Source organism: Pelodiscus sinensis, chromosome 6 (assembly GCF_049634645.1).
Source record: "Pelodiscus sinensis isolate JC-2024 chromosome 6, ASM4963464v1, whole genome shotgun sequence".
Taxonomy (NCBI): domain Eukaryota; kingdom Metazoa; phylum Chordata; order Testudines; family Trionychidae; genus Pelodiscus; species Pelodiscus sinensis.
The window spans coordinates 90592147-90610616 of record NC_134716.1 but is presented as its reverse complement, the minus strand read 5'-3'; the positions used below and the strand labels follow the sequence as shown (position 1 = coordinate 90610616).

General features: G+C 36.5%; 1 protein-coding gene across 6 annotated transcripts in view; it reads right to left on the bottom strand.

The window, feature by feature from the left end:
* Positions 1 to 18470, bottom strand: part of ADAMTS6 (ADAM metallopeptidase with thrombospondin type 1 motif 6) — a 380566-nt gene that overhangs the window by 127290 nt on the left and 234806 nt on the right. For 5 of the 6 annotated variants that reach the window (XM_075932396.1, XM_006117000.4, XM_075932395.1 and 2 more), the window contains one exon: positions 9995 to 10102. In XM_075932396.1, the coding sequence (XP_075788511.1) occupies positions 9995 to 10102 (108 nt within the window). The remainder of the gene's footprint in view (positions 1 to 9994; positions 10103 to 18470) is intronic. The other variant, XM_075932394.1, reaches the window with a different exon arrangement.

The window sequence follows — 18470 nt, the reverse complement described above, 5'->3', positions numbered from 1 at the left end:
TTTCTATTCACAATCCTACTTAGAATTTTGTCATTAAACAGGACTGATGTCTTTTCAGTTCTTCTAGAATTTAAACAATAAGAGTTGCTTTTAAATCTGCTTAAGTAAAAAAACCTCCATCTATTATTTAGCTAATGGCTTGATAACATAACGTGGAAAGTTCCCCATTAAAGAATTTTTATGATGATATTTTATTATATTAAAAAAAATGGGTGAAGTTACAATGGAAGAGGAATGTATTGCAGTATTTCAGTACACTGACACTGCAGACATAATAAAAGCAATGCCAAGACACCAGGGGTGGGATATAGAAAATCATTATATATGCTGGCTACCATTTGTTAAGAGACTGAATGAAAATGCATACTGAAATATTTTTCAGACAATAGCTAAGCATCTGTAATATGTTACATACCCTGAACATACATATTTTAAGTATGAAGCAAGGAACCCATTATAAAATGAAGCAAATTACAGTATCTTTAGCAGCTCATAAATTCAGTATGACAAATCTTATTTACATAATATGGAGTCAAATCCTGCACTCTTTACTTAGAACCAAAGTCTGCTTTCTATGCTTGGTGATAATCCAGAGTAATTCTACTTAAGATGAATATAGTTCCTCTGGATTTTTAGCAGTTAACTGAGAGCAGAATGTAGCCTGCAGTTATTCAGGCAAAACTCCAATTTTCAACAAGTGTTTTATATGAGTAAGGATTACAGGATGTGGCTTTCAATAAACTGAAACACTCTCCAATTAATGTGGGTAGGGAGGGTAATCGGAAAATTATATTCTTTAGCAAGAAGTCCATTCAAATTGTCAAATGTGCTTTGATGTTAGAGGTGCTATATGCATCATCATAATGAAGGAACATTGAAACTAGGTGTCAATATCAATAATGAAATGACTTTAGTTTCAACATAAACAAGAAACCTTCAGCCGTTTTATTTTGCCAGCCATACACATGCCAATCACTTTTTCATATAATTTGTCTATTCTATAGGGATTTTTGTATCTGTCTACCTTTAAAATAGCAACTATTTAAGCAGAGTTGATGTAGTTCACCAAAGTTCTGTTTACAAAACCTCTGCTCCACCAGCTAGAGAAACAAAAAAGGGCATTCTTATGTGCCCATTCAAAATACCTGAGGTGGAATATTTAGTTCAAAATGCAGGGTTTTTCTCTAAGAGAAACATAGCTGTCATAAGCAAAAGTAGTCCCAGCTAACTAGCAGTTTTAATGGATTTTTTCCACTGAGAGATGTAGGGTTTGCCCCTTCTTACGAAAAGGTGCCTGTGGTTCTAACTAAACCCACTGATAGGAGATTATGCAAATCTACATGGATCTGTCTTTCCCTAAATCCTGGAGCATAAGGGTTTCTATTTCTTATACATATTTTCCTTTCTAATGTAACTATGGATGCCCTTATTATTCGTATACATGTCTAAGTCTTTACTGAATCCTGTTAAGCTGTTCTCCTCCCCAATATTTTGAGGAAATACTTTCCAGATTATGCAATGGGTGAAGAAGCATTTCAGTAAGTTACATATGAAGAGTTTTATTCTTTTAACACCACCCATATTTATAATAATAAAGTAAATGATAATGAGATACATCCATTAAAGGCAAACATTATTTGTATAAGCCTATTACAAGTGCTTGGAAATTCAAATACTATGTTGATGAGGGTCATAGAAGCACCTGCACAAAGATAGATACAGTATTTAATATATAATTCCTGGAAAAAAAACTTCATTAAAGAGACTTAAACTACAATGGTCCTGTAGCACCTTAGAGACTATAGCTTTCCTCCCATAGTGCTATGTATAGTGTTGGGATAGAGAATAGACTTCTAATTGAACCTTAAAGACCAACCATGGTTCAATGACTACTCTTATGAACTGGAGAGAGAATAGACTTTTCTGTATTGATCAACAATCTAGAGTCCTGAAGTCTACTAAATGAGTAGGATTGTAGTTTCCTCACAATATAACCAAGGTTTCCTCTAAGCTGTGCAGCAGTATGGCTGCTTAATGAGCCCTGCCTGGAGGCTCCGGGTTGTCATGCACAGAGCTGCCTGGCTAGAGGGAGGGCACTTAGATAGCTCAGTTTTAAGAATGCCTGATAGCGATCATGATACTATATGAGCTATAGAAATCCTGATATAGATAGTATCACAAGATTTTATGGGCACAACCCACTTTTTAATGGATTTAAAGAAGGCTATTTTCTTACAAAGTTATGACAGTAATTACAAAGTAATTTCAGGAATCAACTAGAAAGTCAGCAAAACTGGTCTTCATATGCAAATTTGACACTATTTCTCATGACTTGAACAAAGACAAGAACTGGATGGGCTGTTATATTCAATACTCAGATGACACCAAAAGCTAAGTATCGGGCACTCACAGCCCATTCTATTAGCCTTGTTTAGCATGGACACTTAAATTGACAGGTTTTTCTCTCCCCTCTTCTTTTGCTTTATATTTGAACCTCTGTGCCTCTTGCTCCATATTTGTCATCTGAAGAAGCAGGTTGTGCCCACGAAAGCTCATGATACTATCTACATATTTTTTGGTTAGCCTCTAAAGTGCTACAGGACCATTGTTGTTTTTTAAGTCTTTTTTGTCACAGATTAACACAGGCTACCCCTCTGAGACTTTTATACATAAAAGAGGGTTAAAATTGAGATTATCAGTAATTAAATATAAAATATATTATAGGACTATTGTAATTATAGAACTATTGTAATTATCCCCAAACCAAGCACTGTAAATACAGGAAATTCAGAGGTAAAGTTAAACATAAAAGACATCTAAACAAGTTAAAGCATGGAATTGTACAGTTAGGACATAAAAACAACCTTAATTCCATGTTGTTATGACACCATGCAATAGCTATATGATTATAATTGAGGTATTTTAATATTTGTTGTCACTGATTAGATTAAACTGATTTTAATTATATGTTACTATTTTTTATTTTCCCTTTTGCTTTCACTGCAGGGCAAAGATAAAGTTGCTTAGACGTTCTAATTGCATGTTTCCATACCTGAGCATATGGATTTCGTTTCAGTTTCTTCTTAAATGTGAATTTCCTTGGTTTATAACACTTTGTTTTGATATAGCCATAATATCTGTGTAATGTATTCTACCCTATTGCACATAATATAATTGTTATGCCATTTTCTGTTTTTTTTAACTAAATATTAAAACAAAAACAAGAAATTGAAAGAGAATATTACATATGGTATTTTTAATAGTCTGATGGTACAAAGTAATAATAAATCTATTTTTTTATTTTAACTTTTCTGGCCAGATGTACTAGTGTGCTCTGGCTACTTTGCACCATTCAGGTGCAAAATGCCACAAACCACTCTTACTGCTTCCTGTTTTTTCTTCTAAAGCAGTACAAAAAAACACAGTTGTGTGCCACATTTTCCCCCTCTCTCCTGTGTTCCAGATTTCCACTACTTCTTGACTTCCTTATATTCCACTACATGTATATACGAAATTCCCCCTTTTTCCACATCTCTCTATCAGGCAAAAGCATTCGGTGGGTTACTTTTGAAAATAAGTACTTAGGATGCAGTCTCATTTTTGCTGTTAATTTTTTAAATTTAAAATTCATCCTTCAGCAGAGGTTGATAAATAAAATCTCTTTCAAGGAAATAAAAAAGGTCCTCTTTCAAAACCCCAACAACTTCTCATTTTTCTAATGGAACTGGGAACACAGACTGAAAATGTGAGACCATATGGTGCCAGGAATAGGAGAACACTAAGGTACAGGTAAATGGACAAAATGGCCATACTTGCTAAAAGTAGGTCATAGCCTCACTCCCTCAGGGTATGTCTACACTCGAGGCGTAGTTCCTACGAGGCGTACAGCTAGTTCGAATAGGAAGCCTAATCCGAACTAGCTAGTTCGTGCCGCGTGTAGCCGCGCGGCACGCAGTCCGAACTAGCCAGCATTTAAAAATGGCGCCGGCCGGCTTTATGCAAATGAAGCCCGGGAAATTCAAATCCTGGGATTCATTTGCAACTCCGTATGACTACATTACCCCCACTAGTTCGAACTAGGGGGGTAGTGTAGACATACCCTCAGAAGGATACTTCTATAAAGAATTATCTGTGGTAGAATATTATTTTCCCCTGCTATAGCAATAACTTTCAGTAATGAGAAAAAATAGGACCAAAAACTATTAATCCCAAAATCTCACAATGTTTTCAATATACCCTATGCACAAGATTTCAGCAACTTTTAGTTACTGAGGAAGTTTGAACAATCTGTGCTATTCTGCAATAAAGATCATTAAAGACAAAATAAAGTGTAATACCAGGTGTTATATTTAAGGAGGGAGTTCTTTTTCATACAAAAGAGAAAGGTTGAATTTAAGTGCAAAATGCATCTCAAAGTTATGCTGCTGCTATTAAATGTTTCATAATATGTTGTTATGGTATGTATTGTTCAGTATCAAACCATAAGCTTTCAAATGACACTGTGTACAGGATATTTACACTTTTTAGGCAACAATCTCTTCTTCAAAACCTAAGCAACCTATAATGCTCATTTAGAATTTTACAAATGAAATTTGATGCTAGAATCTTGCAGGAATGGACGAACTCTTTTGGGAGCCTAGAGCTATTCAATTTTTGTGGCTCCCCCTAGACTCCAGGGTGGGGTCAAAATGAGGGCTTCAATGTGCGGGAGGGGGCCGCGGGGTAAGGCAAGAGGGTGAATATGGGAGTGAGTGAGGGCTCCGACTGAGGGTGGGAGCTCTGGGGTGGGGCTGGGGATGAAGCATTTGGTGTGTAGGAGGGGATCCTATGAAGGGGCCACGCAGTTTGGAGCGTGGGAGTGGGCTCAGGGTGGAGTGTGAGGGAGTCTTGGTGTGAGAGGGATTCAGAATATGGGTTGTGGGATCTGAGAGGGAGTTAGGGTATGGGAGCGGGCTCAGAGCTGGGGCAAGATATTGGGGTGCTGGGTGCTAACAGGACACAGCTCCCATTTGATGAGTTGCCCACTACTCATCTGCTAGCACCACCCCTTGCAGCTTCCTGGCCTATGGGAGCTGCAGGGGCAGAGCCTCCAGGTAATGGCAGCACAGGGATGGAGCATCCCGTTGCCCACAGTAATGCAGTTCCTGCCTAGGACAGGCAGGGAAGGAATATGGCAGAAAGGGCTGAGAGAGAACACAGGGACTTCAGTGACTGCATCAAAAATTGTTTGTTGATTTAAGAAAACAAACCAGGAAAATACTGTGGATACAATGTAATCAAAGAGAGTTTAATGATCAAGATGTATGTAGGAGCATGATTTAAAAGCAATTTAAATTGGTAGTGATTATTCAAACCTAGACATAAATACCCCAAACAATGATAAGCAAAGTGTCTGCAAATAAAACACTTCAACAATTACCTTATCTTCATCCGAAAATGGATAAATTGCCTACTATACCTTCTTTTGCCTGTCTGTAATTTTTATCATGGTATGCAATTTCAAACCTATTTCTGTCTATAACAAGTCCAGATTGATAGCTTAAGTAAAAGTTAATGTTTTTGAGTTGCTTAAATATGACACAAATGTGCATTATTATTTATAAAAATGAGCATTATATATATTATATTACTTGCAGTTTGTATGTTATGACCTTTTTAAAAGTGCTGGTGACTTACCTAACAAAGTTTGAACAATACTGTTTCAATTTTCTGGAGTTAACTTAGCTAATAAGACCTCAAGTGCATGACATAAGGACAAACAATAATAACTAAGGCTCCTACCTTAGCCAAATCTGGCTGGGTTTTCACAGGAAAAGCAAAAGGCACCATTCTGGCTCAGGGTAACACCTTGCCAAATTTCAAGTTCCTGCACCAACACATGGCAGTACTAGAGCTTCTCAACAAAACAATTGTAAGAATTTAACATTGGTAAAACAATGTATTATTCCTTAATGTCTGTCAGAACTAGCTGAACTGTTTCTGTTTAAACTTTCAAAATATCTTCAGCCTCAGGGAGAAATTGCATAAAAAAATTCAGCCCAAATGGTTAAAGTTTGAACATGGCCATTCTGGGTCAGACCAAAGGTCCATCTAGCCCAGTACCCTGTCTGCCGACAATGGCCAGCACCAGGTGCCCCGGAGGGGGTGGACTGAAGACAATGGTCAAGCGATATGTCTCATGCCATCCGTCTCCAGGGACACCACTCCTACCTCCTGGCTAAAATCCTTTTATGGACCTAACCTCCATGAATTTATCTAGCTTCTCTTTAAACTCTGTTATAGTTCTAGCCTTCACAGCCTCATTCTCGCAAGGAGTTCCACAGATTGACTATGCACTATGTTAAGAAGATCATTCGCTTATTAGTTTTAAACCTGCTACCTATTAATTTTATTTGGTGTCCTCTAGTCCTTATATTATGGGAACTAATGAATAACTTTTCTTTATTTGCCCTTTCCACACCACTCATGATTTTATATACCTCTATCATATCCCCCCTCAGTTTCCTCTTTTCCAAACTGAAAAGTCCCAGTTGCTTTAGTCTCTCCTCATATGGGACCTGTTCCAAACCCCTGATCATTTTAGTTGTCCTTTTCTGAACCCTTTCCAAGCCAAAATATCTTTTTTGAGGTGAGGACACCACATCTGTACACAGTACTCAAGATGTGGGCGTACCATAGTTTTACACAGGGGCAGTAAGATATTCTGTGTCTTATTTTCTATCCCTTTCTTAATAATTCCTAACATTCTATTTGCCTTTTTGACTGCCACAGCACACTGTGAGGACGTTTTCAGAGAACTATCCACGATAACTCCAAGATCTCTTTCCTGATTTTTCGTAACCAAATTAGCCCCCATCACATTTATATGTATAGTTGGGGTTATTTTTTCCAATGTGCATTACTTTACACTTATCCACATTAAACTTCATTTGCCATTTTGTTGCCCAATCACTCAGTTTGGTGAGATCTTTTTGAAGTTCTTCACAGTCTGCTTCTGTCTTGACTATCTTAAACAGTTTAGTATCATCCGCAAACTTTACTACCTCATTGCTTGCTCCTTTCTCTAGATCATTTATGAATAAGTTGAAAAGGATTGGTCCCAGGACTGACCCTTGGGGTACACCACTAGTTACCCCTCTCCATTCTGAAAATTTACCATTTATTCCTACCCTTTGTTTCCTGTCTTTTAACCAGTTCTCAATCCAAGAAAGGACCTTCCCTCTTATCCCATGACAATGTAATTTACACAAGAGCCTTTGGTGAGGGACTTTGTCAAAGGCTTTCTGAAAATCTAAGTATACTATATCTACTGGATCCCCCTTGTCCACATGTTTGTTAACCCCTTCAAAGAACTCTAATAGATTAGTAAGACATGATTTCCCTTTACAGAAACCATGTTGACTTTTGCCCAACAAATTATGTTCTTCTACGTGCCCAACAATTTTTTTCTTAACTGTTTTATTCTTAACTAAGTTTGGCAAGCTTATTGAAAGCAGGGTCTTGTAATAAAAATGTTAGGTACTCTTAATTACAGATATTGTTGCCAGCTCTGCAGACTTGTAATTACTACTCACACTTGCACAAATTCTACTCTCATTTACATCATTGTAAATCTTGAGTAACTTCTCTGACTTAACATTTACTCAGAATTTACACAAATGAAATTGAAAGCAGAAAATGGTTTTCTGAATACTTTACATACAGCTCAGCTTTTGGGGATAGGTTCTGTCATTTATTATATGACTGGACTGTGCCTAGCACAGTGGGGCCCAATTTGGTTGTGGGCTTCACTACATATATTATTATTGTAATAAATAATAACAATAATAGGTGTTACTAAAATGCAAGGTATAATTTTCCCTCGGTGTGTTGTGAACTGTACTACACACCTGGAAAGAATTTCTGATTTACAGCTTTTTGTTATCAGTGATTATGAATTTACAAGATACTTTGAAGTTTCAATTTACAGATAAGCTTCTTTGTTGTTTAGTACGATGAATAATTTTACAGTGGAAAAAAATATACATGCTCCCATAACTTCTAATAAACTCCAATGATGGAATAAATCACAGATGGCTGGATATGATATTTTGTAATGAAGAGAATGATTGTAACCTCTAGCCCGTGGATGCAGTGTTTTAGAACATCTTTACTCCTTCACGGTAGGCTCATGAACGGCGGGACCGACAGCCATCATAGGCCCCCAGGCAAGGTTTGGGGAAAGGGTTCTGGCTCCACACCTCTAGAAGGGGCAGGGCCTCTGGCAAAAGGCGCAGGCCCAGGGGCAGCCCTCAGCACTGCTGTGAGTGTGGTGCTGGCTCCCGCAACCCCAAGCTATGCTGCATGTGCAGCACCGTGCTCCGATGGCAATTTAAAGGGCCTGGTGCTCTGGTTGCTGCCACTGAGTTGCTGGGCCCCATCGTAATTTCCCCTTTTGTCCCCCCCATTGGTAGACCCGCTCATGAGTTTAGACATATAAACAGAGGTAAATTACTTCTTGTCATTAGCAAGAGCAAATAATTCCAAAATAAATCTAGACTGTTCATTAAGATTATAATTTTCTATTATGCTAATAAAATGTAATTATGGTAGAATGTGACGTCTCCAGATTTTTATTATCTAACTGTACATACTTTTTAATGACCCAATTAAAGAAATTATTTTACATGGTTTACCAATACTTCTAAACTCAGTATGTTCTGAATCAAGTTATCAGAAAAGATTAAAAAATTGACAGCTCCTCAAAAACTTTCATTCTTTTTATTTAAACAACAGATTGTAAGTAAAAATGTAGCATTATTTTGGTAGAAACTAGCTCAGTTAACATGGCAAGAGTCAGAACTGGGTAGAGATGACAGTTGTCATTGTTAGCATAAATCCTTTTGGAACAGTAAGTTTTAGGGACTGCTCTGCAAATGTAGCATTGAGAAATTCCCAGAGAGTTATCAGAATGGTTTTATATAATTACTCTTGTCATCACTTGATTCTGTGTAAAGTGCATTGTATATTATCTTCCAAAATGGATGTATGAAACTCAAGTTATTTCAGGTCTGTTTCTGTATTCAATAAATTGTTTTCTTTTAAAATATTTCTGTTCCAACTTTAGCTTAGAAGTTCTGAATTGACTCTGGCCTCCAGTTATAAAATACAATTTTGTCCATAAAACATTTCCATGGAAAAGAAATTAACAGATATCTTTACTAATCAAACAAAATGTTAGATTTTTATTAAAAATATATATGTGCAGACACACTTACACACAGACTTTGTAAACCTGAGACAGAAGAGAATAAACTTCTGTGCAACTCCATTCAAACAATTACTTTCTACAGGTATCACTGTTAACCCTTATCATCTGTAAGTTTATCAGTTCTTATGGAAAAGTCCTTTAAAACTGAGTAGTTATGAAAACAACAAGGTTTTATAGAAATAACTCTAAAAGCCAAAACAGCTATCAGTGGTAAATGTGGGACCATAAAGAAACCATTTATTCTGACAGCTTTTTTCTACACGCCTGAGTGATTTGGCTTATTGCTGGACGAATAACTTTTTTTTCTTTGAGCAAAACAAAAACTTCCAGTCTCCAAATATATGTCATGCCTCGTTCATGAAAACATGATGAGCCCAGAGTTAAAATAATCCATTATGAAAGAGTACTATAGAATTTAATAAACATGAAAGCAATAGAGTTTTTATGAGAATGTATTAAAAAAAACTAGAGAATTTGATAGAGAATAGTACCCTTTTTGCATATTTTTCAAGTCAACCTACAAAATTCTATAACAGGAATACAATTCTTATTAAGTTATAGGTACTATTTTAAAAAAAACTAGTTTCTATCAAATTATTTAGGACTTTTCCACGAGGGAGGAGATCAATATATAAATATATTCTGAATTAGCACGTTATCTAAGCATCAAAGAATAAGCACTTTCAGATTTTCATTTTTGCAGGGCTTAAATTTCTTCTAAAACAATAAATCATTTGAACTCACCCCTTTCTCAATGCTCCCTGTCTGGCAAAGAGTACCCTCAGCTGCGGGAATGCTGTTAGTAACACAGCGGTTACTTTTGCTGAGGCACCAGAGCTCTCTACACACTTCCTAGGAAAGAAGGCAAAAGCAAGTTGATCAGAATAACAGTCTAAAATTGTTTCCAGTCCTCCTACAAAAGTTTGTGTGCGCGCGCACACACAATTTGTTTTGAATAGAGATAGTAACAATGGGTAGAATTTTATATATGCATTTTAAAAGAGTTTGGAGACTATTTTGGCATAATTTCAAAGCCACTATACTTTTGCCTACGAGCATTCTGCCAACAAAATCTGGCAGTATCAACTGTAGATTACAAAAATGTGTCTTCCATGTTTCCATGAAAGTGATGTTCTGTCATAAGCAGAACCTGCTGCTTAATACTAATACTGCATTTGACGCCTTTAAAAAGGAAGTCTTACTGCCTGCTGCTGTATCCTCATTATCTTGCCTATCTACCTCAAATATACAATTGTAGAATAACTTTACTTCTGAAATATTAAAAAAGAACAATATTGTATTTTATTCCCATTATTTTAAATCATACAGGTTCTGAGCTTGGACCATTGTTAACTAAAATAATGTATGCAGATTTTGTAACAACTGAATAATACACTGATTCTTTTAGACCTCCCAGATTTATAAATAAGATTTTCATAGTATGATTTATATTATCATGCCCCAAACTCTTGCTGGCATCAAATAAATCAATGTAGTTTTTTTCTAAAATGCTTTGACTTTTGCAGTTGAAATTGTATGAATTTAAATTAGCCCCTATTTGTGAATCTTCAGGGTACACTGCAAAATCCATCTTTTTGGATTATGTTCTTTATTTGGTGTGTAATGGGAAATATTTTGCTTTTATATTTGTTAATTTGTATGGTAATGTTTGTGTTATATTGGGAGGTGATATCTTTATATGGATGGGAGTCTAATATTGTCAGAGTGTACACCTTATTAATAGATGGGACTTTTTATTGTTAAACACAAATAAATACAATTTTTAAATTTAAAATGTAAATATAAATAATAAGACAGATGTTTTAAATGATCAAATTCAATTATTATTTCTACTATAGCTCTTTGAATGATGCAAACACACACATATTTAAAGAATTAAAGGAAAAGGCAGTACAGGTTGCACCTCTGAAAACCAGTACTTTCCAGTTTGGCAGCATCTGTGGTCTGGCAAGACCACATATGCTCCTGGACCAGGGAGCACTGGAGCCTAATGGCAGGAGAGCCATCAGCTCAGCTGGGGCCAGAGACAGCAGGACTGGAAGAGTCCCACAGCAGTGCTGGGGCCAAGGACTGGAGGACCCCGGCAGTCTGCAGCAGAGCAGAGCTGGGGAACCTCGGGCAGCATGGGGCCAGCAGCCGTAGAAGCCTGGCTGTCTGTGGCAGCCTGCGGCAGCATGGAACCAGAGAACCCCAACTGCCAGCAGCAGTGCAGAGCTGGGAAAATCTGGCTGAACATGGCAGTATGGGCCAGGGAGGGAGAATCCCAGCTGCCAAAAGCAGCCCTGGGTCAGGGCTGACGGCAGCAGACTGGGGGTAGGACAGAAGGGGCCATCTGGCTCGGGGCCCGTGGCAGGGGAGACCTCCCCTGGTCTGCCAAATTCTGTAATTAGGGACCAGTCAGGTCCCAACCCTGCTGGACCAGGAAGGTCCAAGCTATATCAGTAAATCAAAGATACTGATCAACTCTCCCCTCAAAATTAGATGTTTCTCAGAAGAAATGACTATAAAGGCCTCATTATGTTCTTTTCACAAAAGTTCAGATTTAAAAGAAGTGAAAATTTCCATTATGAAGCATTTGTATCTTACATTTCACATTTTATAATAATATTTTTATAAATACTGCACACTTTTATAATTAGGTTCTTTGTCTTCCACACTTATATTAAGGCTGAATCTTTTATGCACCTTGTTTGTATCTGAACTTTGCTCCGAGATTCAGTTTTCTTCCACTATACTACATACAGAAATATTGCTGTACATATTTATATATTAATAGCTATAGTAACGGTCCTTTACTATATGCTTCCACTAAATATTAGTACCTTGGAATCCAATCCTATAGGCCATCCTATAAGCAAAATTCCCACTGAAGTAATTAAAATTAGTAAGAGATGTGCCCAGAGAATATTTGCAGGATTTGGCCTCTGGCGTATTTCTCTTCAATGTTGGTACAAATAGGAAATATTAAAGGAACCACCTCCTATAATATATTGCAATAAAATGATCCCAGCTGGCTGGAAAATAAGTGAGAATATCAGGGCTGTATGTTATTTCTAAAACCTTTGTCCCACTTTTAATGGTATGGTCTGCATCTTGTTTGCAATTTTCTATTGTTCTTTGGAGCTCAGTTGAAGTAGATTATATTATTCAGAAAAATCAGATTACTGAATTAGTTAATACTTCAGTGACTCCTTTTTAGGAATTGTTGCCATGTGCAAAAGTAATCCTGGATTTTTTTATGTTGACTGATGGGGGAACTGCCTTAATTTTCAAATATGGGTTTTTTTTCCCCACTGAAGTGCTGAAAAAGCTTATTTGGATAACCTCATCTTGAGAAAGAGTGCAGCAAAGGCAGGAGTCTAAGTGCTCATGTGGCAACGGTCTCAGAAAGAAACACATTGTAACAAGCTTAAATTGCTTAAAAGATTATGGAGGGGAGGAAAAAACAAATCAAACAAATGAAAAAAATACCACCTTGAAAAATCGATTTCTTGGATTTATTAATTTTACCTTGATTAAACTTTGTTTAAAAATTCAGACCAAACCATAAACATATACCAGGATTCTTGACTCCAATCCATTTTAGTAAGGATTCCCAACTGAACAACCTATATTTTTTGGTTCAGCTTTCAGATAAGGTGTGGTGATCTCATGTCCCAGTTCATGTTCTTTTGGCTCGTATACCATAACATGTGGCTTAGACATTTTTTCATATTGATGCAAATGTCATAGAGATCTCACCTCATTTGTAATCATCCTGCATGTATCCTGACTTCTTATGTTTGCGCCTGAGCAATTTTAATGTTTAAATTAATAGTTGGGTTCAGACTGCAAAGTCTGGATCAGAGTTTTAAACAGCCCAAAGTTTTTGTGATTTTGAATACAGTGTTTTGATTCCACTCGTTATAAAGACAAAAGGCATTTGCAAAACGTCAGATTTGGTCCTAGTTTGGATTTTAAACATCTTTAAATTCCAGGGTCATCTGAATTCAGAGTCATGCTTACCATACCTCTAGGCTAGCTAACAGCCTAGCTACTAATAAGATGAATTTCAGTACAGCCCACAGTTTTCTAATTCTATCTGTAACGTCAAATATCAATTTAAAATATCAACATCTGTAGTTTCCCTCAGTTGAGTTTTACATGTACCCTATTTGTACTTTACTATTAAGGGAGAAATGATAATCAGAATAAACATTTCATCCATCCAATGTCAGAGTAGCAATATCAAAGTAAAAAGTTATTAAATATTTCTTGACAACTGTGGGACAGATTCTCTGCTACAGCTTGGCTTTATTGAGATATTGGAGCAGCACAAAGTTACTGCAACACACAGATAAATCTTACCCTATAATAGATTACTACCAATACATAACTTGGTAGGAGACCTGAGTTCCAGCTCAGCCACTGGAGTCCTTTTACTTCTGTTCCCCTACTTGTAAAATAGAGATAATGATGCCTGCCTCATTTATAAAACACTTTGAGATCTACTAATAAAAAGTGTTGTATAAGAACGAAGTAATATTACAAATCCAGTTTTGAATTAGCTTCAGTGGAAGTTTGCCTCAGTTAAATCTTCAGGATTGGTACATAAAGAATGATGTAATGGATTACATAAAACTATTAAGGACTTTTCCTTAATAGTTTTTAAGCAGTATTCCCCATCTACTTTATATTTTGTATATAATATTTTTATTTGGGAAAAGATGGGAACACTAAGGCCTTACTGACCATAACAGCACAATTTGTTATTCTATATAGAGAATTTTAAAAAGACATATTTCTGTCTATTATTTTAAATGATATAACAGTTGTAAACATTTTCAGTATTCTCCTAACATGCTATTTCAAAAAATAGAAGTTGAAATTCAGATATATGTAACATAACTCTACTGGAAATTACAAATTACATCAGGGATAAATCTGATAGTGTGCTCTTAATTTTCAATTGATTTTGGAAAAATGAGAAAGAAAGGCTTTAAAATAATTATGATTCACAAAGCATTCTGCCCTCCAGGGCAGCACTAAACCTGACAGTAACTTTACTACTTGATTATGGAGTTGAGATACTCTCCTCATTACCATTATCCTATCAATAACATCTCTAAACAGCTGTTTCCAATAAGCCAGTCTGAAAACCATCTGAGAGCACTACCATGGATAGGTCAGGGTCAGAGCCACTATTAAAAAAGCTACTGATGTTTTATCACACAAAACAAAACCTACATAAGGTGATCCAATAGCCCCACTCCTTTTCGGACATCAAATGAAAATAATATAGCCTTTCCCAACTTCAAATAGATCTTAATCCTGTTGTACGAAATGTGTCATAGTAAAAGAAGGAAACAATCTGAAAGCTGATCAATGAGCAATCTGAAAGTTGATCAATCTGAAAGCTGATCAAAGTCAGTCACTGAATTTCTGGATGTAATACCTATTAATTTGTAACAAAAACAATGGAAATTGTTTTAAAAATCCAGGAAACATAAACTGAAGCTGAGGCCTTTCACAAGATTAAGACAAGATAGATGACAACCTGTAACGGTGTATCTTAGGGCTCCATGACTTCAGTTTGGAATTCGGATGGTTGTATTTGCAGTAAATTAAACAAAGCTGAACCCATCTAGAGAAAAAAAACAGCAAATCAAATTATCTTCCTTTTGCCTGTATGCTATAAATGATGGAGCCGCTTTCTGTATGTCATGCAGAGTTACATACTGGCATTTTAAAATTATGTAACAGATAAACATCCTACATATTAATATCAATAATGATAAAATGATAACAATACAGCACAATGAAAAGTCAATAATAAACTCAATAATATGAGAAAAATCAACTTGCTGTGCTGTTTCGAAAATCTAGACTTGAATGAAAGCCTCAAATAATATTCACTAATTTTTTTTCCAAACCCAATATATTCAGAAAAATAAGATGGGAAATACATTGACTACAAACATGAATTAGTGATAGAATTGGGATTTGAGTTTCCTTAATAAAATTGTAAAATCTTAAAAACTGGGACTTCACATTCTTTCAGAATGTATTGATCCATAATATGCTGCACCCCTTGATGAGCATTTGTTAAAACAGAGCATTAAATTAATTTTTTTGAATTCTAACAGAGAACTGCAAAATTTCTGGCTAGTTTACCACCCTCACTACAAAAACATTATTTGTAACATTTTTAGAATTCTGAGGGTGATTATGGGAACCTCAGACAGTTCAGAGGTTTTGCTCAGTTCAGATAAGCACCCAAAGTTAGTATTTTAATGCTCCATTTCCATAAATGCTCATTAAGCGGTGCAGCATGTTATGAATCAAAGCATGCTGAAGGAATGCGAAGTATCATTTTTAAACTTAAATGATTTTTGCATACTATGTTACCATCTTATTTGACTAAATATTGGGTGCTTATCTGAACCTTTCCATAACAACAGAGGTCCCACCCAGTAAGTCTGCCTGAAACAAACGTCTTTTCTTTCAGGCCCACACAGCATTTCTTATCTCTGTCCCAATCACCTTCCAGCCTCTGAACTGTCATTTATGGCTCCTAATCCACCTTGTAATCTACCAACCTTTTGTGACCCCCATTTGGTCACTGACTCCCTTTCCTTCATTTAAAACTGAACTATAGGGCCTACATGCCATGGTGGTACACTTACATTTAACTTCTGTGTGCTCTTTAAAGGTAGGGAGAAATGGACACAGAAATGTTATGGTGGGGAAAGTGGGAGTTGAGTCAGGGTGGTGGATGATGTTGCCTTGGTGGGAGTCTATAAGGGAAAGGATGGAAAAGAGTGAAAAATCCATGAGGCATTACAAAGAGCCAAGTCTATAGTTCTCCTTAATAGTACCTATTCTAATCTTAAAAGATGCAAGTACAGTTCAAGAACAAAGCAGTGGTTCAAACTAGTCTTTACCCTGAGGAATAATCATTAAAGTACTTCTCAAGCAAACGTGACAGCCCTCAATAATTTGAATTAGAAAAACCTGCATGATTGGACCCTTACTGATACAAATAGTCTCACCTTAAAAAATAATAGGCCTGGTCTAAACTACATGGGAAGGTCGAAGTAAGATACTCAACTCCAGCCACGTGAATTACTTCCCTTACTCCTCATGAGGAGCAGGAGTACTTACGCCAATGGGGGTGCCCTTTGAGTTTGATTTAGCAGGTCTATATTACACCTGCTAAATCGAATCCCAGAAGATCAATTGTGGCAGTGTTGATCTTCTGTGTAGTGTAGACATGCCCATAGGTATTACAGAGCCTATAATGATAAAATATAATCATTAAAAGCTCAGGACCTCTCTCAGACTACAAAAAGTTTTATAGAATCCTAGAACAATAGGCTTGGAAGAGACCTCAGGAGGTCATCTGGTCCAACTTCTTGCTCAAAGCAGGACCAACCCTAACTAAATCATTCAAGCAAGGGCTTTGTCAACCCAGGTCTTAAAAACTAATAAGGATGGAGATTGTATCACTTTTCTAAGTAACCCATTCTAGTGTTTCACCACTCTCTTAGTGAAACAGTTTTTCCTAATAGCCAACCTAGACCTCCCACCATTGCAACTTGAGACCACTGGTCCTTGTTATGTCATCTACCACCACTGAGAGCAGCCTAACTCCATACTCTTTGGAACACTCCTTCAGATACTTGAAGAATGCTATCAAATCTCCTTCACTCTTCTCTTTAGCACATATTTATGAACTAGATACAAAAAGCTATAAATCAGGGCCCAACTGAATTATTTATGCTCTTCTAACAAACACAAATTTTAAAGTACAATATGACTTCAGTATGATATGAATCAAGTGGAAAAGGTGGTCATGATACAGTGAGTTAGGAGAAACTCGACAGGAATTTATGAAAACCAGATTACAAAGGGAAACTTCTGAACTTTCTTTCATGCTTAAATTTGATACTTTACGAACGGGCTTTAACAAAGATGCTAATTACCTTAACCATTACAAAGATAGTTTCCCACATATCACCCTTGATTAGCCATTCATTGACTCAAATAGCTATTTCCCGCTCCCTCTCTGTACTAAATCTGATTTGTCAGTTTAATAATGTGTTTACTTTTTTCATTGTATTCCTTTGGTCATGCCAATTCTCTTCCAGAATATGATCTGAGGAAGTGGGTCTGGCCCACGAAATCTCACCACCTATTAAACCATCTTGTTAGTCTTTAAAGTGCTACATAGTTTTTCCTTTTGTTTCATAATGTCAGTGATTGAGGGAATGAAGAAAAGGTTTAAACTGTCAGTTATTCTGGCGAAGACCTCAGATAATTTCTCTCTTTCTTTTTTGGAAAAGCATTCCTTAGAACCTGCTCACACTTCCTCACATTTATTTCTGTCATCACAAAGGCCCCAACAGCATATCTCATCATCATCACTTAGCTGGAGTAGATTACTTGTGTACAACAAGGAACATTTCATTCACCCACAAGTGATAGGTCATGTTACTTTTGCAGCATTGATTTTTTATATATATATCTACACACATACACACACACACGTATATAAATAACATACATGTTAAAATAAAAGCGTGACAAGACATTACTTTTATGTCCCTTTAATATTTAAATCTAGAGCACCCTACTACGATGTTAACTATAACTTCAATCCTTATTCAGTTTTATTCTTCATCGAAAGAAGTACTCTAGAACTGGGAATAACTCCTGCTCATTCATTCTTTTGCATTATTTTTTTTTCTGGATTTGAAACGTATGAAAATTAACTGGTAGTTTCCTTTTTAGCTTACACATTTTTACACAGTCTGATTTTAAAATCCTTACAAGCCACACACAGTCCAGAGCTTTACCTGGCACTGTAATCTACTCAAGGAAGGAAACAGATAAATATGGACCTAAGCAATAGATGGCAGAGAATTTGGTTCTCAGGGAGGATGTATCAGTGAAGATATGAATATCAGTGACACTGGATTTCTTTATTAAAGATTCCTGTAACTTTCCATTGGTGGCAATTAGGTTCATGGGCACTCCCACTGTCTTATAAGAGGATTCCCAAGAACAGCAGAGGCACAGCTAGTCCAGTCACTGCTAGGCAGTCTATCTGGTAGGAAAGATGAGTTCTCTCCAGTTCCAATATGATGTGAGTGCGGATGAGATCTTAGGTAGGCTGTTGAAAGTAGCAAGAGCACTCGCTAGTGTGAGAAAGTATACT